The sequence below is a fragment of the Strix aluco genome, chromosome 12 (genome assembly GCF_031877795.1).
Source record: "Strix aluco isolate bStrAlu1 chromosome 12, bStrAlu1.hap1, whole genome shotgun sequence".
NCBI lineage: Eukaryota > Metazoa > Chordata > Aves > Strigiformes > Strigidae > Strix > Strix aluco.
In genome coordinates this window covers 23079746-23104785 of record NC_133942.1, presented here as the reverse complement: position 1 = coordinate 23104785, position 25040 = coordinate 23079746, and the positions used below count along the sequence as shown (strand labels likewise).

The following is a 25040-nucleotide window of genomic DNA, read 5'->3' as shown; positions in this document are numbered from 1 at the left end:
AAATAGTGTGGGAAAGTTTTGGTGTGTGTATTTTTTTAAGTACATTACAAGCACAAACAGTAATTACATCCAGACAACCAATTAACTGTTTTAAATCTTAAAAAAAAAAGGTAACTCAAAATAAAACAAACCAGCACCCATTTTTCTTAATGCTGTTTGGTCAGACAAGCTGTGATAACTAGCTATGAAATCCATTAATGATAGCTTTTGGGGGGCAAATTTCACTTAAGACTTTTACTTCATTTTTATAAATGGTTTTATTTGAAGTTTTCATCTGTCAGCTGAGTTTATAATGATGGAGGAGGAAATCCAACCTACATTGGCATATAACTCCATAATTTGTGATACTGTGCAAAGTGTTGGGGGAGTATTTCTGTAATATTATAAGAATTAAAAGAAGGTCTCTCCTGGCTCAGACATTAGGGGCCTATGTGCTTCTGGGGAAATTCCAGTATTTTATCTCAGTTTTATCCCAGATGACCATAAACCTATTACGTTTTATACAGATTCAGAATAGCTCTCTCCTATTTATGCCCATATGGAATAGTTTTAGCACAGAATTTATGTTGTTTTAAACAAAACAATTTCTTTAATTTACAAGAACAAGGCAAATCTTGATATCACACCACCAAAATTGTAGAACTAAAACAATAATTGGATTTGTCCTTACTAAGATCTGAATTAAAAATGTTCTCACTCCTCCAAAACACCTGGATTCTGGATTCTTCAGTATCAGTGACAAAGAAAGCATGAGGAAACTCAAGAGATGCCCCAATTCAGACACCCTCTTTCAGTACTATTTTTAGGAAAGTTCTGTATCACATTCATAGCTATTTTCTTGTCTAATACTAGGGCTCATTTTAAATCAATTCTTACCTAGTAAGAATGAAACTGTTATACTACATCTCCATTTACTGAAGTCATAGGAGATTACATTAACAGAGTTATTCATGGGGGTCCTAAAGAAGAGATAACTAAACCAGAAGAAATCTTATGACTCCTATTCTGTCCCCCAGGAAGGGGAAGCACAACCTATTTTTTAAGACTAGTGTTGAATAGAAATACAACTAAAATACAGTGGAATGGACTTTTTTTTTTAATTCCAGTCTAGTACAATACATAGACATATTTCATTCTATGTGTACAGCTAGGAAACCTAAAGTTCAACAATAGCAATTGTTTGATTTAAAAAGAAAAATTTTAATGCAGCCTTAGTGCAAGAAAAGGAAATATATATGCTACTACTTTCTGTCAGCTCTAACCCCATCAAATTTAATGGGAACTTTGCCAGAGTAACACTTGCAAGCTGAGTTCCCTCAATCTTACATTTGTCTCAGATGACCTCATAAATCCCACCTGTAAACTCAGAAGCAAAGTGAAACAAATTTCACAGCATAGCATGAAATGCCAACTGCTGGGTGAATTTTCAGGCTAAGACATTGAGCAAAACGGATATAGCTTTTTATTAGAATTAATACATTCCAAGTGGGTGGAAATCAGTAACTAGGAGCCTCTTCTTGTAGCTCTCATTTATGCAGAACTCCCTACTGACTTGAACAAAGACAGCTGAATCAGTCCCTACATTCCTTCAGACATTGTGTCAGCAAGGGATTGGGTGTCTCTGCCTCTGTTTTCCATCCCAGTGTTCCTCCAGCTATGAGATGTCTCGGTTGATAGGGAGTTACCCCATGATGCAGTTGAAATAATAAAATAGGTAATAAGAGACCAGGGATTAGACTCTGAAGCCACCACATTCCATTTGCAAGGCCCTTCCTTTGAGAAATAAAGCTATGAGAGCATTGCATATGTCTCATAGAATCAATGATGAATTTAGGTTGGAAGGGACTTGTCAAGGTCATTTGGTCCACTCCCCCACTCAGAGCAGAACCAACTTAAGAGTAGGTTGCTTAGGCCCTATCCAGCTGACTTCTGAATATCTCCAAGGATGGTCACTCCAACTTTTCTGGAGTAACCTACTCCACTGTTTTACAACCCTCATTGTGATTACTTTTTCTTAATACTTGGTAGGAATTTCCCTTATTAGAATTTGTGCCTGTGCCTCTCATCCTACCGCTGCTCACCGCCCAGAAGAGTCAAGCTCTATCTCCTCTATACTCATAAAGACAGCAGTGAGACCCTCCTTAACCTTTGCTGCTTAAGTTTGATCAAACCCTCTCCTCACAGAGCATTGCTTTAGCCTCTAACCATCCTGGTGACCCTCTGCCAGGCTCGTTTCCAGGTGACAATGTTTTTTGGGTTTAGGGGTGGGGTGGGTTTTTTTTGTTGCTTTGGGGTTTTTTGTACTGGGGTGCTCAGAGCTGGATACAGTACTGCAGTTGCAGTTTCTCAAATACCATAGGAGGGGAAGAATCACTTCCCTCCACTGCCTGATTACACCCCCCATAATACAGCCCCATATGCAGTGGGCTGCCTTCACTGCAAGTGTGCACTGGTGACTCAGGTATGATAGCAATGCGTCTCCAGCCAGCGAACAGTCCAGTACAGCTCTGATCTGCACTTTCTTTTATCCAGTAACTTTCCAAATGCTGACTTCATTTCCTCAGGTTTTCTAGATACCAGTAAATTAAGTGAGACAATTTCATCTGGAGTCTGTGATTTCTTACTGTGTATAAAATCATGTGGGGATTTTTATTCCCCCCACCATTGAAAGTATTAAAATTTACTTACTGAGAATCACTGGGGGGTTATCAGGTTCATAAGTTTCAGCCGCCAGTCTTCATTGCCTCAAAATGCCCATCAGATGCAAGGTCTTTTATACGCCACACTGGATAGAACATGGTCCATGTAATAATGCATACCTCTTTAATATATGGCATCTTGCACTTCCACTGTTGTTACTTGGGTATATTCAGCCCACAGAAGTCAGTCGGAAACTTCCTATTAACTTTAAGATCATTTTGTTTCATTATTAGCCCCTTCTCATTTATGTATTAGCTCAACTCTCAGCAAGCTGATTGTGTCCTGAAACAAATAGCTATAAATCATATATATAATGCAAATAATCAGGTTGCCTTTCTTTATACAGAAACAGGAAATAATAATTGCAGTTAATTCAAAAATATATTCATTTTATAAGTAACCAAATAAAGTTAAGGAAGCTATTTGAGTAGGAAGTTGCAATAGATTCCAAAAACTGGGGCTCAAAGGGGGAATGAGAAGGGACAGGAAGAAAGCTCTGTATGGCTTTTGGGGGGTTTTTAAACCCTTTTTCTTCTCCTTTCCTACAGGGAGAATTAAGATATAAGGATAGTTTAAAATTTATTACTTAGAACACTTGAAATGTGAGTAACTTCTATCAGTGCTTCCAGTACAAATTATTCAGATTACGGTTTAAATGGGGGAAGCAATTTTAACATTAAAAAAAAAGCTTTAAAGCTTCTTTTTTAGAAAAAGAAAAAATTCTGCCTCTAAAACCTCCCTAATGGTTTGCAAATTATCAACACCAGATCCACCCAAAATTGCTATTACTGGGATGGATAGGGTGGAGTTCAGAAGAGATTGGTCTACCACATTTCTTTTTTAAAGGGACAGGTTTTGACACTTTACAAATTTTAAATAAAAATGTTTTTAGCTTTGTGAACTCCTTTCAATACAAAAAAAAAACCTACATAACTTCAGACGAATAAGAACAGAGGTCAAACAGGCACACAGTCAGCAGAGGAAATGACATCTGACACCCATAAGGGAGAGCCAAGGAAAAATACTCATGATCAGGAGATGCTTAGGAAAAAGGACATCTATATCTATCTATCAATATATGGATATATAGCAAGGCTGAATTTTCCCACTCCTGTTCATCAGTAAAAGGAAGGAAGTCTAATTTTATGGATGAAACAGTGGGTGATGTAAATAAAAAAATTCATGCTGCCTTTTCAAGATAAGGAAATCTTTCAGAGGCTCCAGTCTGGACACATTTTGTGATAAACTATTGGGAAAACAGAGTTTCTCTGCACTGCAATGATCTGGAGAAACTTCCTTTGGCACTACAAGCCTAGTCTAAAGCCTGAGATAATTTTTCCCTGCCACTTATTGCAGTGGACTTCAGAGGATTAGTGTGGTGAACGCTATTCCATCAGTTAAGCTAAGCTAAAGCAGCGAAATTTCTGAAAGCAGCATGTTACATGGATTCTAATACATTACGGAGAACTGGAAACAATTCGTTCCATACAACTGGCTACAGAGTCTTTTCTCCTTTTCAAAATATGCAGTCCTCTGCATTCTTTGGTCCATACACAAGGCTCTTTGCCTAACTGTCCAAATTTTTGTCATAAACATTAAAACAGCAACAAGTCTGTGCAGTCTTGCTAACTATATATTGAGTCCTGCACAGTGAAAATACAATGAGAAATCTTGGTAGTGCTGTCTAAAACAAGAAATTAATGCTTTTTGGATTTACTCCAACTTGTAAAAGATAAGTCTTTAGAATTCATGTATGTATCATGCTCCAATACATGTTCAACAGTGACAAATTCAGAGCTAAACACGTTACAGAAACAACCACACCATTGTACCAGTTCAGCGGGTCACCGATATGCACGTGCTGACAATGGTCATTTGCCATGGAATCCTGGGAAAAGGTGCCTTTTCTAGGGCACTGCAGCATTCAAAACCTTGTTAGCCTCTTCTGTGCATCACACCCTCTTCCCCTCCCCTGCAGCGGTATCATAAGCTGTGTTTTAAGGGTAAATTGACTTAAGCAACCCTGGTAGCTACTTACCCTGCTTTGACAGGTTTGTTTCTCAAGCTGTCCGTCCTCTTCTCGCAGTCAAATACTGTATAATACCATCCGCAAAAAAAAAAAAAAGACCATATTATCATTTATGCCACTGGCTAAATCCCATAATATGGCAAATGTTAGCCCTGTGCTTAATCAAATCCCATCTTGGAGAATAGAGTTCTTCTAACACACTTGGAACTAAATTCTGTGTTCTGTTAACTGATCGAAGGACCAGACTAGAAAGAAAATCTGAGGAACTTCTTCCACTCATGCAGAATCCAGGTGGGATTTAGCCCAGGAAGATGCTGGGAAGTACAACAGTGTGTTAATCTGCAAATCCCAGCTATAAACCTACCTGAGTCTGCACTGTTCAAACCCTACTGCTGAGCTATCAGCAGACAGCCTTCTTTCAAGAAAACACTGTCTGACAGCTGCCAGGTGTAGAAGTTGCTGTTCTTCAGATGATGAGCAAAATATGTTCCACAGTTGCCAGCACTTCTGCAAGAAAACATTCAGCAGACAGTGTGGTGATTTAATTTATAAGGTTGTTCATTTTCCAGCAGCTCTCAGAAACCCCAGGTGAGACTGTGGCCCTACTGCACTGTACTAACAGCACAGAAAAAGCTCCAGACAATTAGCCATTGCCATTTGACACCAGGTCTAGGCAAAATGTAGCAATGATGGAAAGACACTCTGACAGCAAGGCAGAAACACATGCAGTAAGTATTCCATCTCTAGGATGACTCTAAAACTTCATTTACCATAACTAGATCTTAGAACTTTTAGATATGACCACTTGCATAGTTATTTTTAAGACCTGTTTTCCTTGTCAACAGTCTCATTCTTCTGAAACTACAAAAATGGATGAGAATAATAAGGGGAGCATGGTCCCATTATCAGGGATTTTAGCTAATATTTCTTACCGGTCATATCATTGCTTCTGGTGGTAACAACAATGAGCTTCCTAATAGAAACGAAGACCTGACATCTAGCAATGTTTTAAGGTACCATGTCACTCATAGCAATCCCCGGGAACTGCTTGACACGATCTTAGATTCCTTCCTTCTCTTTCACTGTTGCTATTGTGAGTTGAAGTAATGGCAGTAGATTTTTCCCCACAACTGTTTCCTTCCCATCCTCCCTGCTCTCCCCATCTAAATTTAAGAACAGGTTAACCTATACTTCAAGGGGAGGAAGTATGGTGACCTAAAAGGCAGAAGTTGCAGGGAAATAAGGCATAACCTGTTGGTGGCTGGACAAGAGCTTATGGTTCATCCAGCCTCAACCATTCTGTGAATGTGGTAGGAACGCATTCACTAAATCTAAATAGGCCCGACAAAGCTAAAGGAACCTGCCTTACCTCACACGTACCTGTCAGGCGCGTTCTTAGCCCAGATGAAACCGCACTGAACCATTACAGAGATTTGTGAAGGTGACTGAGCACTGGAACAGGTTGTGCCATAGAGGTTGTGCAGTCTCCATCCTTGGACATATTCAAAACCTTGGGCAACTGGCTCTAGGTGGGCCGGCTTGAGCAGGGAGGGTTGGCCCAGATGACGTCCAGAGCTCTTTGCCAACCTCAACCACTCTGTTTCTGTGCTCTGACAAGTAGGGTTGCAGGGATCATGAGCTTCACATTGCGATCTAGTCACTCCCTCCCTCTCCGATACTTCTACTGGGGCACAGTGTTTCAATAGATTTTCTCTGTTTCAGAGACTTAAAATCATTGAGTCTGAATCCATACTGGCTGATTTCCCTGTTCTAAGCACAAGAACCCAGAAATCCTACTTTGAGTCACTTGTTAAGCTGCAGAGCTCTTAAATAACCACATCTGCTTCTTGGAGGAAGGTACAGGAGCATGGGCATGCCTGAAATCACAAGGCTACGGGACTACTACATAGATTTGATTCAGTGAGCTAACAAGCTGAACCTGCAGAGCAGAACAGCAGCACTTGCACCAAAGGGGAAACTTGTTTCAACTACCAAGCTCCAGTGCCTGCATTGTGGTACTGGAGCAGCAGAGCTGGGACAGGCCCACCTGCAAAATTGCCAGGCAGGATGCCCCAAGCAGCAGTGGATCCTTCCCCACCCAGGCCCATGTGCTCCCAAAGGCGGGGCCTATCAGCCCATTTGAGTAAAGAAACTTCTGCACCAGCTGCCTGCTTGTGTGCTTTTTACAGCTGTACAGATAATTATATTTCAGTGCTACATATCTTACCTGCTTCCTACATGTGTACATGTGAATGATTTTGATTTAGTCTGACTGTTAACACTGCTGTTCAAGAGAAGAGTTAAGAACAAGTTAAACTCCCTGGCTGACAAATTGGTCACAACTTCCCACAGGGACTGCTCAGACATCCGCAATGATAAATAGAGTCAAAGCCTCCACTGGCTCAGCTCATGTTTTTTAGAACTATCTGCTAATGACCTAAAGGGAACAATCTTGAGAAATGTAGGAAATAAGTTTCCCCAGCTATTGGTTATTATAACATGCATCGCTGACACAGGCAAATAACCTCTTACAAGAGTACTGCAGGAAGACAGAAGTTACGTTTTATGAAGGATTTTACTTTTCACATTTGGTTTCCTTCCAGCTTGGAAGGAAACTGAGATACTTAAGTTTTCCACAAAAGAAAAATCATGCAGAAAAAAGACCAGGATCTCCTAAACTGTTTCATTTCAATTTTGACTTTTTAGAGATGCAAAAGTTTACAAACGAAGACTCATTTTAAAACAAAAGTTTCCGCTCAAATAGTGTTAAAATGCTTTGATTCTTGGAACATTTCCATTTTTCTTCCACAACCAAATATGAAGACAGACACAATTTTGTGAAGTATTTTAAGAGCGCTGTATTTTCAAATGGAAAATTATCAACATATTCTTTATCAACTCTATATCCCTCTTACTGCCCTTTCTTCTCTTCCAAATATTAGTCCAAGGCATTCTAGAAGAAAACAGAAAAGTTATGAGTGGGTAGTGTGAAAAGAGCAGCTAGCTTCCGAAAAGTGAACCCTCTATCTACATTTTTCTTAATATACTCTCTGAGCAGAAAACAGAGACAAACATGTTACGAAGTACCCTATCTTCTCCAAGGACGCTGTATTAGCAAGTCATTTCAAAACCTTTAAAACAAACGCCAGGAAGTAAAAAAAGATTTAGCTGAGAACTTACTCATTAACTATCACTAAATTAATCCTGTGCTACACACACCTGTATAGTGTTGATTACAACATCAGTAACTTAAGCAAAGAACCAGGGGATTAGTGGAAAAGAAGAAGTTTCCATTCTGATCCTGTAGGTTCTCATCTGTTTTCCAGCTAGTGGAAGCCACATCATGCTACACAAAATGGCCAACTGGCACGCTTGAAGGAGGAACCCAGTCATTCGACAGTCTCCATATGTCCCACAACTTGCACAGGCCCAAAGAGCGTCAGGCACGCACCAAAACTGGCATGTCCCACAGAACAAACATACAGCAGCACTACAGATGTGACTGGGTTCTGCTGATGTTTCTACAGCCTTGGCTGAAGTTTGAATCACCACGACATTGACACTAACACCCCTTGTGAACAGGTTTGAGGGCACAGAAAATTAGTGTTTAGTACACACCTTTAAGATTTTTCTGTACATACTGATTTTAAAGCTGTGGGTGCAGTCTGGCCTTTAATTAAAGTATACATGTAAAGAACAGTTTTGTTTAGAGAGTTACTACATCAGCAAGAATCCCGGTCACTGAACTGGTTTCTCTATAGAAAGAGAAGATGAGCAAAAGGAAGGAGAAGTTACTAGTAGACTTTTGGTTTTTACAGAATATTAACACCATCCTTCAATCTATTGTGATGAAAAGTGTTATATAAAAGTACATATGGTACAAGACCACTAGAGGGGAGTAAAGTAACTTAAAAGTGAATGTTTCCTCTACTTGGTTTTGCTGTACAAATTGCATTTGCACATGTTAATTAACAGCTATAGTAAAACCAGAGTATTAAAGAATTGCATTTGCTTAACATTCTAAGCAAAGTTGATTAGATAATTACAGTATTTCTGTACCATTGTCCCTCTCACTAGGCTGCAGGCTGACAGGGAACATTTGTCATCTGGTTGAAGCCAGAACACCAGGGATGGCATTCAGCCAGAACATTTGGCAATAGACATGAATTTCTTTACTTGTATTCAGATTTATAAAGAAGCAACGCTACATGATGGAAACAGACTCATTTTATCAAGTGTGAAAAAGGCACTAGGCTTAAAAGCTTGGTTGGTAGGTAAGCTTGTACAAGAGGCAGGAAAACAAGAACCTTCGTTCTCACATAGATCACTGACCAAGTCTACACAACAGTGAAATATTTACCCAAGCAACAAGAACAGAGAGAGAAGCATGATTAGTTTGGAAGTGTGAAGTACTCTACATCAGAATGCTGGGTGAAGTCTCACTACAGCTGCAAGTAATGTGCTCCTGTATCACTGCCAGGTTACCATCGTCTCCATTGTAACCCATCTACGCTGTGGGAGACAAGGCTGTGCAGTGAATCTGCACAAAAGAGCAAACGTTTAAAATAAATTTCAATGGGTAATCTTAGCAACTCCCACAGAACAAAGGGAAACATGAGAACGGAGTTCCAACAGCAGAAGAATGGCTTTGACAGCAAGTTTTAAGGATGAACGACTGAAATATATGTATGTGACTGTATCTTAATATGTCTGGGAAGTATACCCAGCTTGAAATTTTATGGGAAAAGGGACACTACACAGTAGTAAGTAGATCTCCAAACTTCAGTGGAAAGTACCAACTACAAAGTAAGGAGGTAATGAGACATGAAATTCCAAAAGGTAACGAGTTACAAAATTCCAAAGGTGTTCCAAAGGAAAGCCTGGGAATGCACGCAAGCCAGACCTCTCCTTAGCTGCATATCACAGGTTACACTTACAGAAGTTCCATTTAGTCATGGTCCTGAAAGGCCTTCACAATCACAGATAGGGTGTTTTACAAAGATTGTAGTAATTCTGCAGAAGAAGAGCCAACCAGTTGAACCAGTCCGAAAACTATTAAGCATGGTAGGACCAAGACTGTTGGGTCTAATATTTTTTTCCATTTACCATTTGCTGTCCTTTGGACTATTTTCACATCTACATGCAACAACAGACCTATGCATCTTAAAAGCTGACTTACGCAAAAAAGATTGAAAGAAATGGTCTTACCTATGTGAAAGAAAACCGAGGAGGAAAGTAGTAGTTTTTAAGCATGACATAAAAGAAATCCCTATTCCATGTTCTTGGTACATTGGAGAAGCAGTAATTAACTTGAACTGCAGCAAAAGAGTTCAGATAAGACACAAAAGGAAGGGAGAGGCAGCCTTCCAGCAGTAAGGATAACACTGGAAAGGATTTGTCTGGGCAGATGTAGAGTCTGTTACTTGGAGACCTTTCAGAACACATTGGACAAACATCCCTTAGGACCAACATGAGCACAGGTGATTGTCTTGCAGCAGGAAAACAGTAAAGGTGGAGAAGACCTGCAATATTATGTAAATTGTAATTCGTTAATATGTAACATGGTAAATCAGATTACACAAAATTGTATCTGTCACTCTGGAGAAGAAATACATAAAGATGAATTGATTTCCCACCAGTAAAGACTGAACAAGAGGATGGCGGGGGAGACACACACACCTCTTGAAACAACATTAAGCTCAAACAAAGGAGGAGGAGAACAAAAAAAAGTTCATGCAACAAGAGTTCATGCAAAGCCAAAGGCAAAGAGAGTCCAAGATTAAAGTTAGGGGGGGAAAAAAGTGCAAAGCCAGAGAAAGTAAAACTGACCAACACAAAGACAAAAGGAACTTTAAAAAGGACAAAATACAAGGGGATAAACCAGACTAGAAGAGACGACAAATCAAAGAAGTGTAAAAGCAGAGCAAAGCCATCAAGTAGGAAGAAAAGGTAATATAGTGGTTAAAGTACTAACCTAAGATTTAAAAGACCTGGTTTTAATTCTCTGTTCAGGTTTCCCAACTTTCTGAACAAGCTACTTAATGTCTCATAGCCTCGGTTCTTACTCATATAACTACTCTTGTGCACAGCAGCCTGCTGTGGTAGGAGAAAAGCCTTCAGATGTGCATATATGTCTACCAAAAATAATGTAGGAATTTAAATCTAGTTTATGCAAGACCTGTTCTTAACTTTTTTCATTAAAAGCTACAGGTGTTTCGCATTCAAGCTGAAAGAGGCCACTGAAGAGACAAGCTTAAACACTAGAATGAGACAAATAATTAATACATTAATTATTCAAAACATACATAAGTTAGACAAATCATGTGCATTTCTGTTCTGTACATCACATAAGCATCTTATGCACAATTAACTATATAAAAGATGTTTAAGATGTACGTAAAATGTAAATTTTAATAACCATGTAAACATAGCATGAAAAAGTCATATTGGAAATAGCTTCTCTAATACTGATATTTTAGTATGAAATAGTGACACATTTTTACAAAGAAGTTGTTCTAAGAAGGAATGTACATACTATACCTGCAAGATAAATCAGCTAAAGAAAATACAAAGAACTAAAATACAGCAAGGGGAAGAGTACCACTGCATTCTGCTTACTTTGGGGATAGCGGGCAGAGGGCATGGTTAAACAAAGTTTAAGCTAAATAGAGCCCAACTGCAGCATCACTAGAATAAAATTAGATCTGGCTCCTATAGCATAAATGCAGTATTAAACCAAAGAATTATCTGAATCAAAAAGACTTAACAGCGGGTAATGAATTCTTGAATAAAACAGGTAAGTTCTTTCAGCAATATAACCCAGTGGATGAAAATACATGGCAAGCTTATTTTAAGAAATTAATTCCGTGGCTCTGTTACAATCTTGGCTCAACTATACAAGTCCAACCACATGTATTGCAACACTACATCCCCCTTTCCGACTGGTGTCAGCTGTCCAGTTTCAGGAGTTGCCACCCCCCATGCTAGCCTGTTATTGCTTCATTCTTTCCTACTGACGTTAGGAGGAGGGCTGAGGAATGCTTTTGACTAGTTGTTGTTGATTCTTGGGCTAAATATCGCCTCTTTCCTCAAACTTTACTCACCAGGGAATGATTGCTGCTGTTTGGGTATGGATCTTTCCTCCAGGCCTCTACAGTTGATTCTCATTAAGGAAAACTTAAAAATTTTCTCAGCAGCTCTGGAGTTGTCAGTGCAACACACAACAAACATTAGGTGAGCAAGGATTTAACCGAATCTCTGCCTACATCGACATTCTCACACGCACTGTAGTTGTGGTCACTGAAGTTGCCCAGTACTGTGATGTGATACGACATGACTGAAACAGCAACCAAATCTAGCTGGGCACCCAATGCCCACATTTAAATATTTCCCTTTTACTAACTGGATTTAAAAAGATTATTTTTCCCCACCTCTTTTGCCCCATCTGCATAACATCTTCCTGCTCCGTGAGAGAGGAAGGAAACCCACAAGAGAACCTTTTCCTGGGTCAGGCTACGGAGAACTCCCTTAGTTTCCTCATGGTAGCTGGGATCTGCTGCACCTTCAGCTTTCTCCAGAGCAGTCGGTAATACGGAATATCCCTTCTCATCAGTGTGGGACCCCAACTTCTAAATTAAATATGTAAAAATCATCAGCTGTTTAAAGATTTAGCAGGACTAGGATCAAGTACTTCCTTCAACTGAAATCACTGAGATTTTAAACACAGGAAATTTTTAAAAATCTACAGAGAAATGACAGCAAGAGTTATGCATACAAACATTGAACAAGGCAACAGAAATAAAATACACTGTAAAAAGTTATTTTAGGAGAATTTTAAGAGCAGTTTGCACATTGGCACTGGGTGTGGCATTTTGGGGAACAACTACAAAGAAGCTCTTGAACCCACCTCAGATGAAGGATTACCTGGAAAAGTATGTTTGGTCCACAACAGTGAGATGATGGGCCCTCAGCTGCTCTGTCTGAGCAGTCAGAGATGACCTACAGGACAGCTGCATGTTTACTTTTACAGATGCAGGCTTTCTTCATCTGGGGAAGGTTTCTGGGCTAGCCCAAGGACTGAATTAATCTGAAGTATTGGTTTAACCACTTGTGCAAGTACCTCTCACCCGGGAATAAATGTGCTTTTTTACCTTGTGCAATTTGGGAAAATGTTCAAGCTAACCAAAAAAAAAAGCCACTCATTGAAAAAAAAAAAAAAAGCCTCCACATGGGGCTTAGAGGACAACTAGTAAAAACTTTCCTCTGCAGACAAGGCCACAGCTATTTCCTCAGCTAAGAGCTCGGAATTTGGCCCTTGAACTTAACCACTGCCCATGTTTGTTTAGGCACAAGCAGTCTCTCATGGCCTCAGTTTGCTCCCACTGATGATGACAAACCCCAACTTCACTAAAGAGGAAGTGGGGCTGGATTTATGGACAACATAAAAGGCCACCAAGAAATTCAGAGGTCTCATTAGATCGCCTGAGAGAGTCCCGAGTCACAAACCAGTCCTGTGTACCAAGGGCTGTAATGCATTCTGCCTTGCCAGTTGGCCTGAAATATAAACAGGCAGGACATTTTTGTAAAGGAAGTTAAAAACATTTTTCTTCGGATTTCTGTTGAATCTTGTACTATTTTCCTCTTAAAACAGAAAAGGATTCTCAGACTAGACTGTGCCGTTCGACTCTGAAAGAACAAACGAGCATCCTTACAGCAGTTAAATGTTGTTGCATGTGCAAGTCATATACATCATCTTTGAGAGATTATCCACATTTTTCTTCTTCTAATATCACAGAATAGCAGCAAGCAAAACCTTTTTGTTGGCAGCTTCTATATTACTGTTGTTGTGAATTGCAGGCCATCACCATATTATTAATTGCAACAAGTATAATTTAATCACACCTTGTGTAAGCAAGCAGCAAAACACCTCTTCTTTACAGGATCACTAGAAATTAAATGCCCACCCAAGGAAAGCAAGAAGTCTAGAAAAGTAAGATACATTTTGTACTTCTCTTCAAAACGTGAGCAGGCTTTTAAAATAGAAGCTTTCTAAGCATCAGGGAGAACATTACTACAGCTTCAGTTTACATTTATAACCTATGCTATTTAAGGAATACCTGCAAAACATGGTTATTCTAATTTATACCTTTTTTCTACCCAGTACAAGTTACTTTTTGCTGTACCAAAGGGAAGAACACTTGAAATATGTTATAGTAATTATTGAAAAATTCATGTATTTTTGCTTTTATTATGGAAATGCACACAGAGGCTTACAGGGGCTACTTCAAAATGCAAAAAGTCAGTTAAAATACTTACTTCAAACAAATCCTAAAACATCTCTCACTGAGCTCTGAAGGAATTTTCATAACCATTTAAAAAGATTACCACAGTAGCTTTGTTTTAGATAAACACCGCACTGCAAACTAAATATAAAAATATATTCTATTTAATGTTTGTATATAATACACTACAAACAATTATGAAAGTGTTATTACAAAGGTAAACAAAAGTCTGCATTAATATTTCAAGTAACTATACAATTTCTTCATTTAACATTCAAATTGTGTCACACTGATCAGGAAATGGACACAGTAGAACAGGTTTTCCCCCATCCTCACATTTATTTAAATATCAAGTTGGCTTTTTTCCTTCAAGAGAGGAATTGTTAGTATTGGTTCCAGTCAGAAAGTGGACTATCAAAACCACTGCCTTGCTGAAGAGACTGGGGATCCCACACTATTCTTTTCCAAGCATTAGTTGCAGCGTTTTCTTACATTTGAATCTGGCAATACATTGAGTTCTATGACAGCAGAATTTGATTTGTTGGAGTTGAGGAATGAAGTATGCTCTGGGTTTATTACCAGGTGGCCTCTACTGTAAACTTCGGTGCTGCTTTTTGTGATGGGATTCTTGCCATTGTCATTCGAAATGTCTCTCCAAGAAGCAAATACATTTTCGTCTGCAGGGGAAAACAACCTGATGTGAGGGAGCTCTTCACAGCATGCAGTCTGTGCTTGCACATGAGTACTGGCTTTTTGTTCAGGATACAAGAGAGGCATATCACTACGATCCAGATGCAGGCTTCCATTCACAGAACTCCATTCACTGAAGCTTCCTTCATCTCTTTCTGGAGTTTCTTGAAAATCAAATTCCTCAGTTCTTTTAGATCTAGTTTTCCATTTTACACAGGACTGGATACATTTATCCTCTTCCAAGGCTCTTCTTTCATTCTCGCTGTTAAGCATATGATGGGTTGGCCCAGAGATGGTATGGCCATTTGTAAAGCTGGGTGCCTGCAGATGTTCTAATGTTACTTGAAAAGCAGATGGAGGAGCATCCTGATGTGCTGTGTTACTAGCAGCACATAAGAGTCCTTTGTCTACATTTGTGATGGGGCCATATTTTTCTCTTCTTCCATCTTCATTTGGATAAAACTCTGACAGAGCATCTCTTGAAGCACCATCCAGGTTTTTAGCATTATTCCCATTCTGAATATTTGAAGTCACTGTTTCGTGAAGCATATGTTGAGTTTCAGTCTGCATTGCATCAAACTGCTGTCTCAAGTCATGTGGTACACGCTTCTGGACAACTTTATCATTGGTTTCTTTGGTAATGCTTTTGCCACATGATTTGCTTTCCATATGGTTTGACCTATTCTGAAGCATGCGATCTCTTTTTGAGTACTCAGCTCCAGGTGGTAGATCAGAACTTAATAGCAGAGCTAGGATAGAAGGGAAGGAAATACATTAAATGAAGGAAATGTTAATGCTGGAAGAAAAACTAGGTTGTTCTCTGTGTTTTGTTGTTTGGTTGGGTTTCTTCTAATAAAGAATTGTAAGCATTGTTAAAATAAGCAGCTTATACTTGCATTTCTATTAGCAAGCTTATAAATAAATAGAGCTTCAATTTCAATCTGCATTTTCATTATTACATGTATTAAATCAATATGAAGAGAACAACTATAGAATCCAACATACCTGAGCGGGTAGATTTGTTCTGGGGAATGCGTCGAAGAGGCGTTTCAAGTCCTTTAGCCATTGTAGCAAGCTTACTGGCAGCATTCATTATTTTCTTTTCAGCTCTGCCAAGAATTGCAGAACATGAAAAAAAAAATTAAAGTTTAAGGGTAATTCCTTTTCAACTCTGCATTTTACTTCAAGGTAATGCTAGTGAGAGTCAAAGAACACCAAAAAGACAGTATATGCCAGACTGCTCGGCAGTGACCCCATGCCAATCTGAGCAGACCAGCAAGACTTCAGGTCAGACACTGCTCCAAGGTGGACAAACACCAGACTAATGTCTACACACCTCTTTCAAAACCAACAGTAATTTCCAAACATACTTGAACTTACCCTTCATGTTTCCCATTATCAGTAAGAAGTTGTTGAAGGCATGTCAAATAGTATTTGCGCATTTTCCGAGCCGTTTCTTGGCGCTCTCTTAAAACCTCCGCTTTAATCATTTCAGCAGCTCGCTCCTTACTTTCACGGATATAACAAAGCATATCACCTACAAACACACTTCATTAGTACCAGTTTTCCCACAGAGGGGGGGAAAAATGCCAACACCACAAACTGGGATTGTCTAGCAGACCTGGAGCAAGTCAGCAAGAGCCTGGATTTACCTGCCAACATTCCACCCACAGCCTTGTGCCAAGTGTTCCCTACTGGATAAATGCCACCGAAGACCAGAGCACGTTGACACAAAGCATCAGACAGGAATTCACTGTCCAATTCTGCATCCTCAGCAGCAACAGAAAGTACTAGGCACAGGGATTTGGGATAAGTGTTGGCTGGTAAAGTGAGGGTCTAGGAATTCTTCAATGGCAATGCAGCTGGCATTTGGGGACCTGCTGCACTCAAGTAAGACCTGATGCTACACTTAACCCTCTCTCCTCAGCCAGAAGGTTGCTGATTAAACCAGAAGGCAGGATACAGCACAAAAGAAAAGCAGATTCTCCCTCACGACAAGTTGCAGGGTAGGTGGATTGTTTGCTGGAGAAACTAGATCAGTTCTCAAAATACACTTTACCACTTTAAAATAATACAGTGCAACAAAGCAAGGATGGCATAAGGAGGCTTCACCTACCACAACTGATCTTGTCTAAGATTATGGTGACAATTCCATTTCTCACACTCACTCTAGTAAGAAGGAAAAATTTACTTCTCAGGCAATTTGGCTGTCAAATTCCTATGCAAGTTGGCTGAAGGAGGAGGAAGAGGCAAAGTAAATTATTTTGCATTCTTAACTTTCTAGCTAAGACTTTAGTACTTACACTTAATCTTGTTCACAGTTTTAATGTACTGAGCACGCATTTCTTCCAGCCCTTTCACAGAGTCACAGGATGTACAAAGTTTTGAGACACCTCCCTTTGACAGTGACCTGAAATGCACATAAGTCACACTGCACATGAAAAGCAGCTTGTATCTTACAATAAAAAAAATCTAAACAAGCTGATTTTTTTTTTTTTAATACCTTGGTGGTGTTCCCAGGTCTTTTGGTTTCGTCTTCATCTCAGAGTTTTGTGCAATTAGAGCTTCCAGAACCTCCTCATTTTCTAAAAAAAAAAAAAAAAAAAAAAAAAAAAAAAAATTTCAAGTTGAGTTCAACAGAAGTTGTTACATAAACTGTCATCTCTGGTATAACAGCTCAATTTCACAAAGCATCATCAGCAAATGTACAGCTGTTGCTGTAACAAGCACATAGGAATCAATCATAATACACTTCAATGAAGCCTGAATATAAAAGTCATCTCAAACAGTAATTAAATAAGCTTAAAGCCTTCATATGCCATTACTAACACTATGCTGGAGGCAAAACTTCAGAGATACCGGGTGTACATGTAGAAGAAGGACAGGGGAAAAAAAATAAAATAAACAGGGTTGTTTTGACAAACATTGGAAAAGAATTAATTTGTGGGCTAGTAGTTGTGCCTTCTTTGGGGTAGAGAAATGAAAGATAAACTTGAGTGGTTTTTTTGTTTGTTGGTTTTTTGTTTTTTCTTAATAACCAAAAGCTACTATTACAGAGGAAGGCTGGACTTCCATGCTGAACTCTGCCCAGTGCTACTAAGCAGCATATAAATATTATAATGAGACATCACAAAGAACGAGAAGACAGTAGAGCTGGAAAAGCCCAAAGCATAGGACTTCAGGCTGATACTGAAGACTGTTGATTGTGGCATACAGATAGTCCACCTGTGGGTCACCTCCTGAATTTAAAGAGCCTTAAAATCTATTTATTAGCTGTGTAACCTAATCTAAGTAAATTACTATTTTTAAAAAAGGGTATGGGTATCTACCACAACTTGAAGAATTCATGGATAAACTTGGATAGACCCATAAGAATCAACAGTTGGGTACTAGCTTTCCTATTTTAGGAACGAAAATCAACATGAATTGAACATCTCACTCAGTGCTGGAGATACCTCCACCGCCCTCAGCTACAGGTGTTCTCACATGAACCACAGCTTAAGGAAAACAAAAACTGTCACCACATAACAGAGAGCATGTCTTATTGAAGACAAGTCTTCCTTCTAGAAGAATCAGGTCTTTCATTAGTAGAATATGAAGACCTGAGCCCTGGGAAAGAAATCACAAACAAGTTTGGCTTTCTTCCTTCTCTAAGATGATGTACAGAAAAGCAAAAAGCAAGCAGCCATACTACAATACAGAGAGTAGCAATTCATGGCCTTCAGAGATCCTCATTTGTGGCCTGAATCTTATTTTGAGCAGTTGAGAGTTGTATCCATGACGACCTTGGTGACAGAAGTAGCCTCTGTTTTCATTAACAGACCTCTTATTATCCTTCAATTTTTCCTCCAGTCCCCAAGGAAGTTGACACACTATGGTTGTCAACAAAAGGGAACAAAAATAATATTACACAGATCTGTGCAACTTACCCACCTGGCCTCGCTCACACACCTGCAAGCTGGCAAAAGCCTTCCCCTGACAAACATACAGCATTTTACTCCTCACTGAGCATAAAATTTATTAGAGCAGGCAACTGAAACTTTTCATTTAAAAAAAAACAAACAAGGAAAAACCCACCCCACACAACACAAACAACCCACAGCCTTTGGCAAGTAAAACTATTTAGTCACTTGGTACAACTTACTACCTCACATCTGCTGCCTCCAAGCTGACCATTTGCCAAACCTGCTTGAAGTGGCCACAGTGACCTTTCACTGAGGCATGCTCAAACAATTCTACAGAGTTACTGACAGAGTTTGAGACATGTCCTGAACCAGAACCTTCAGCAAGTCCAATTCCTAAGGAGACCCTAAAAAAAAAAAGTGCCCCAAACACAATTGTGTACAGCTTCAATTGATTAAAACACTGCAGGGAGAATGATCCTCTTAATCAATCACCAACATGTTTTCCTTCAGCGAAAAAATCCTTCTCTTGGTTCTGCTCCTTAAAACAAAGGCCTCTACTGACCTCAATACAGCTGAACAAGAGGGTAGAGTTCCTCAGATACCAACTGAATGGGAACTGTGGTCCATATGGTGCATTATGCTCAAGTAGGACTGAAAAAGTTCTTGAGCACAGGAATGAAGCAAAGCAGACATTCTTCCTACAAATCCTCTCAGAAATAAACCCAGACAAAAGGAATTCTTGTTGCTATCAGACATGAATCAATATGGCTCTCTCTGGAGTGAAAAGTCTACATGCAAGGCCCATAGAGAGAAATCCAACCACATTAGTTACAGGTTTAGTAAAGAGGTTTGATACACCAAAGACTTTCCATCCTCATTAGCCCAGATTTTACAATAGCCAGAGACTTCTACCAAGTTAAATAAAGGATTGAGTCTATTATCCTGAAAGGATGACAGATGTACATGATGCAACAGCATCCACAAACGCAGGTATCAATATCAAGTCAGATAATATTGCAATTAACTAAACTGATGGTCAAGTCTCAGGGAGGTTTTACCACCAGACACTATCAGTCTGTCCACAGAAGCCAATATGGATATTGAGAATGCCAAAAATAAGCTGGACAGCAAAGAGAAGGCAATCATAACAAAACAACACTACCCCACAGCCAGCGGGGTGTGTATTAAACAAGAATACTGGATAACACCACTAATGAATCAGAAGCAGTCTGCTACAATGGAGGAATCTCAAGCAAGTTACTTTACACCACCTTTTTCCATCAGAAATAGCTTCAAAAAAGCCTTATTTCCATACTACAAGCAGAAGCCTTCCTTCAGTGACTCTATGAAACAGAGTAGGTAGAGACAGTAATCATATAGGAAAGAAAGATTTAAGAACTAGAGACCTTTTCTCAGTCATCAGTCCTATATTTTTCATTTCAAAGTGACACAAAGGAAAAAACATTTTGATTTAAAAAGCAAAGAGACTAAATAAAGCCTACTTAAAACCTACTTTAATGTTTACCAAAAAACCCAAAGAAAATAAACAGAACTAGAGCTTTAAGCTATTATTAACTGCAGGAAGGTACAAGAACACTGTGGTCAGTGGCTTACTACTACTGATGCCAAGAGGAACCAAGTGACATTTGGGGTAACTCTGGTCTTAATCATCCCCCCACAGTGGGAGTATAATGTGCACAGTAGCAGCACAGCCCCAAAGGAGATCGCTGAAGAACTCCCTAACACGTATACATTTACAAGTATATGTCTGTATGTGCACACACATGCATTATCTGTATAACCCTCATGGGCAACGGGACCCACATGTACACATACTCACACAACATCGAACACATGTTCAGTTTTCTTCTGCTCTTTTCCCAATACACACAAAAAAGTACTAAAGCAATAAGTAATGTTTAAAGCCATGAGGGTGAAATGGGTTTGGGGGGGGAGGTCAGTTTGTGTTTTTCTGGTTTGGGGGTTTGTTTTTTTTAAGTATGCACACAATATTCCATCCATTGAAACTAAACAATGCAACAGATGGTAGAGACTCATGCAGCCAGCAAGGCAGAGCCATTCAGAATGGTCTTTAGGTGACTAACAATCCTAACCTTGGATTTGCTCTAACTTAGCCTGCAAACATCTTCAGCTTGCTGTGAAGGAACATGAAGTTATCTCCAGATCTCTTTTCAAGTCCTGGCACACAGCCTCTCTTTTTTTAAAAAGCTCCTGGCAGTGTTCACAGCAAAAATCTTGCTGAGACACAAGGTTCCTTTCTGTACATTTCTGACCTGTAACAGTTGCTAAGAGTTATACATAAACCACGGGACCAAAAAAAGAATCAAGCCCAATGTTACTATTTCCAGTGCTCTACTTCATCTTTCTCTTGCTGAAAAGCATATAACACGTTAGTCTAATTAGAATAATCACAAGAGGCTGGAACCCTCTTACAGAAGGTACAGCAGCATCTATTAAGTCATTGAGCCCTCACATCAATGATGATTTGAGTATTGAGTAGTCAGTCAGTGATGTGAGACTTGTAGGTTGAATTTCTTTTTATTACTAAAAAAACAAAAACAACACACCCCCACCCCCCTCAAAAAAAAAACACCCAGCACACAACAGCTAAGTAGGGTCTTTCAGAGTCAGCTGAAGGAGACTCTCCCAGCTGGGAAGCCTCACATGCGGCTGAGTCTAGTTAAGTTAAGAAATTCACAAAGACTGGGCTACTTCCAGGAGAACAAGGGCTGCTCTCTATAGTCAGGACAGGGAGCTGTAGAGACAGAAGAGCTGTACTGCTTGTATTGTTTTGTGTTTAATAGATGGTTTGTTATTTTGGTGTTGAAGGAATTCAAGCCACGCTATAGGCATAAAGCCAAAGAGTCTCTTGGGTTTTCTTGCTTTATGTTTTTCGGTTGCATAAGAACTTAAACTAAACAGAAAGCCCCAGAGAGATTTCTGTGCCTCCCACGAAGTTTTTCCCCAGCTACACTGTCTCCAGCTTTGCCATGGTACATGTGACAGCTTTGGGAAGAGCTACAGTGTTGAAGTATATACTGCCGGCAGGAGGGCAGCAAGGAAAAACGAGAATCACCACCCAGGGATTCACATTTTTTCAACTGCATTCTTGATCAGAAGAATGAGAAGAAAACCACCACACCAGGTGAAGTATAATTCTTGACACAACAATATTTACATGAATGCAGAACTCCTTGTCTTGTCTAATGTCAAGGGCAAGTAGTATAATTCAATCAAAGCTTTAATTTAGATTACCCATTTACAAGACAGTTTAGACCATAACCTGCTCATCATGATCAACACTGGCTTGCTTATGAGCTGTTAAACACTAAAGGTATTAGTGTACATGTCCACAATCCCCAAAGAGTATTTACATCCGCAGCTGATACGGCAGCTATTTCTTTACTCCTGAAGAATGGCTTTTAAAAGCAGAAAGATACTAGCATTTAATAAAATAAAAGCTCAAAGACTAGCATTAAATCAGTAAGCTGGAGACCATTACCATCTGTTGCACCATTTGTGATTTTAACCTAGTACAAGCTAATGCAACATTAAAGCATCTTACAGTCAGAAGAACTGCATCTTCCTCTCTCACCCAAGTATTCACTAATTAACTAATTTTGCATTAAAGTCATCAATAAGACATCTACTATTAAAGACTGCTACTAACAAGCTTAATTTGACGATATACAATTTGCCAGATTGAAAAAGAAACCCAATACCTTTGTCTGTTCCAGTTTCCTGCAAGGGTGGCTGTCTCCTTAACCTCCCTTGTGCTTCTGCCTGGTGTCCAACATTGTACACAGGGAATCTTGCCATGTCCCCAGTTTCTCCTTCACCACGTTGCAGGCAAGAAAATGCTTCTTTATTTACATTACTCACTAGCTCTTTGTATTTCTGTAATTGAAAAACACTTAATGAAAACCCAACACGTAGCAAAAAAAGTGTTCCACACTATCTTAAAGTAAGTATGCACAAAACATATGTTATGCACAAAAACAAGCAACTGACCACCAAGTAGCTTTCATAACTGTAACCAAGTGCTTTAAACCTGCAATAGAACTGTAGATTGCAGCTCAAATCGTGAGGAAAAATGTGTATTCTAGCATATAGAAGTTTTACTTAGCATAATTCACTGCTACAGCAGTACCTGGATATCTTGAGTTTTAGTTTGGAAATGTCAGTAGCCCTTACCATTGCAGAACAATACAGTGTCTTCAAATAGTTGAAGCTAACTTGTTTTTTTAAAAGGCTCTTTTTCCAGCAGAAAAAGAGGTTGGAGCCATTTAGAGTTTCTGCACAAATATAGATAGTAGGGGATAGAAAAATCATCTAGAAAAATGTAACTCCTTTGTTTATTGTTGTTGTGGAGGCATAAGAGAAGACATTACGAAGAAATTACAATTCACTGGGTAAGGTGGTTCAAGCCAACGAACATTTTGAAGTTCAAAGGCATATTAAAAACACTTTACCAGGAGACATTCATATCTATTACAGAAGACGCAACAGGCATAGGAAAAAAACTTTTGATTCTCTTTACCATCGTGAAAATAACTCATGACAAGAAAACTTTAAAGGACCACTTTCTGAACAGAAAAATATTACCACTAAAAAACTGGGTAATACTGTCACAAGAAATCACTTCATACTCATTTCCTCCCATCCCACCTTTTCTTGAAAAACAAGACAGTTTTTGTCCTATTCTTGGATAATTCCCCAGCTGCTAAATGCTAGGTGGCAGTGGTATTTCCAGGGGGATGCTCCCCATAATCAAAAACTTACTACAAGCATAAGCCTTGCAAAAAGAGTAATCTGTTAAAACAACAGAAACAGAAGCTTTTGGACAGGATTCTACTTAGCCCTGAATTCCTCTAGAAGAGGATAAGATGTCTTTCCTCATTTGGGCAGGCACATTGAAAAGGATTTCCTAGAGCTACAATAGTTAAGCAAGACTATTATTCCCAAAATAGACCAGTTTGTCAGTTATTTGGTTCTACTACAGATAATTTGCAAAAAGAATTTACTGTTTTCATCTTTATTTGTATCAAGGGAAGGGGGGGGCAGGGGGAAGTAGCATGATCTGTGATCACTATTACAAACTGCTAAATTTCTCGAAAAAAGCTGCTATGCAAAAATCTGAAGATAGGACTTAATGACAGAAACCATCTAAGATGTCACAATGAGCCTACACAGGCTCCCAAACTTAAGATGGTGAATTCATCTCCTTAATTTATGAACCTTGGCATTAAAGACTGACACTACTAACCTGACTTGTTCTTTAAACACTAACAGTGTCAAAGCTACACCCATCCTTTCCCTTTTCACTTGCTAATGTAGATTTAGTCCTCTTTTACAGTTTTAAAGGACTGTTATTATCAGTGAACTCAAATGTTGGATTCTCAGATTCTCAGGATTATGTGGATATTTTTTTATTGGGAGAAAACAGGTATGAGTGACTTCTCAAATCCCTTTTCTAGTTGGTAGTTATAATTTACAGAAATATTACCTCTTTCCATTCTTGCTCTTTCTTTTCCAGAATTGTGTAAACTGTGGTTCTGTAGGCCTTTTGTAAGCATGCCTTCAGTTTGTCTTTGCATTGATGGTTTAATTGAACATAAGCATCAAAACACTTATCCTTCCATGAATGCTTACTATGTATGCACTTGACTAATTCTTCGTGGATTTCACTCAACAAGTACTCAAGCTCAACCAGAGTCTTCTCCTCATACTGATTAATTTTGTCCTGCAGTCTCTTTGTTTCCTGAGCCTCCCATTCTCGCTGCTTTTGGTCTAGTAAAATCTTTATTTCTGCCTCTTTCTGAATGGAGAGAGCATTCTTCTGCTTTGCAAGATCCTCTTTTGATGTTGCAAGTACCTCTTTGATTCTGTTCCTATGACCATCTAAGAATGACTGGTAGTCTCTCTCATTTTGCTCTTGTATCTGCAGGATTTCTTCTTGCTTTTCTTTGTTCCACTGAGCACGGGCTTTTGCTAGTTCTGCTTTGATAGCTGCAGGGATCTCTCCTTTCTTTAACTCCAATTCCTTCTTGAGAGAAATTACCTTTTCTTCAAGTTCTTTCATTCTTGGTCCAGATTTCTCTGTATTCTCATATTCTTTCTTCCATTTCTCTTCAGCAGCTGAGAGAACTAGGGCTAACTAGTGAATAGATAACAGTCATAAATATATACATACATTTATATATACATAAAATATAACCCTGTGTCATTATCTACTGGAGATTATGTTCAAATTATTTAATAAAAATATAATCCTTTATAAACAAGAAAATGCATCAGAACCAGAGTACACTAGAAATAATTTTCCTTAATGATTTCCCGCCTATGTCCACATTCATTCCTCAGTAATATATGGGATTTGGAAGACTGACCTCTTTATCAATACACATGAACAAG

The 25040-nt window shown here is 39.0% G+C and overlaps 1 protein-coding gene across 5 annotated transcripts in view; it reads right to left on the bottom strand.

Moving 5' to 3' along the window:
- Positions 1–13940: 13940 nt before the first annotated feature.
- The window catches only part of CEP152 (centrosomal protein 152), a 29559-nt gene continuing 18459 nt past the window's right edge, over positions 13941–25040 (bottom strand). For 4 of the 5 annotated variants that reach the window (XM_074837379.1, XM_074837381.1, XM_074837383.1 and 1 more), the window contains 7 exons: positions 24133–24783; positions 22349–22523; positions 17204–17285; positions 17004–17131; positions 16081–16237; positions 15706–15809; positions 13941–15449 (listed from right to left, as the gene is read on the bottom strand). In XM_074837379.1, the coding sequence (XP_074693480.1) occupies positions 14482–15449; positions 15706–15809; positions 16081–16237; positions 17004–17131; positions 17204–17285; positions 22349–22523; positions 24133–24783 (2265 nt within the window). In that variant the 3' untranslated portion in view covers positions 13941–14481. The remainder of the gene's footprint in view (positions 15450–15705; positions 15810–16080; positions 16238–17003; positions 17132–17203; positions 17286–22348; positions 22524–24132; positions 24784–25040) is intronic. The other variant, XM_074837380.1, reaches the window with a different exon arrangement.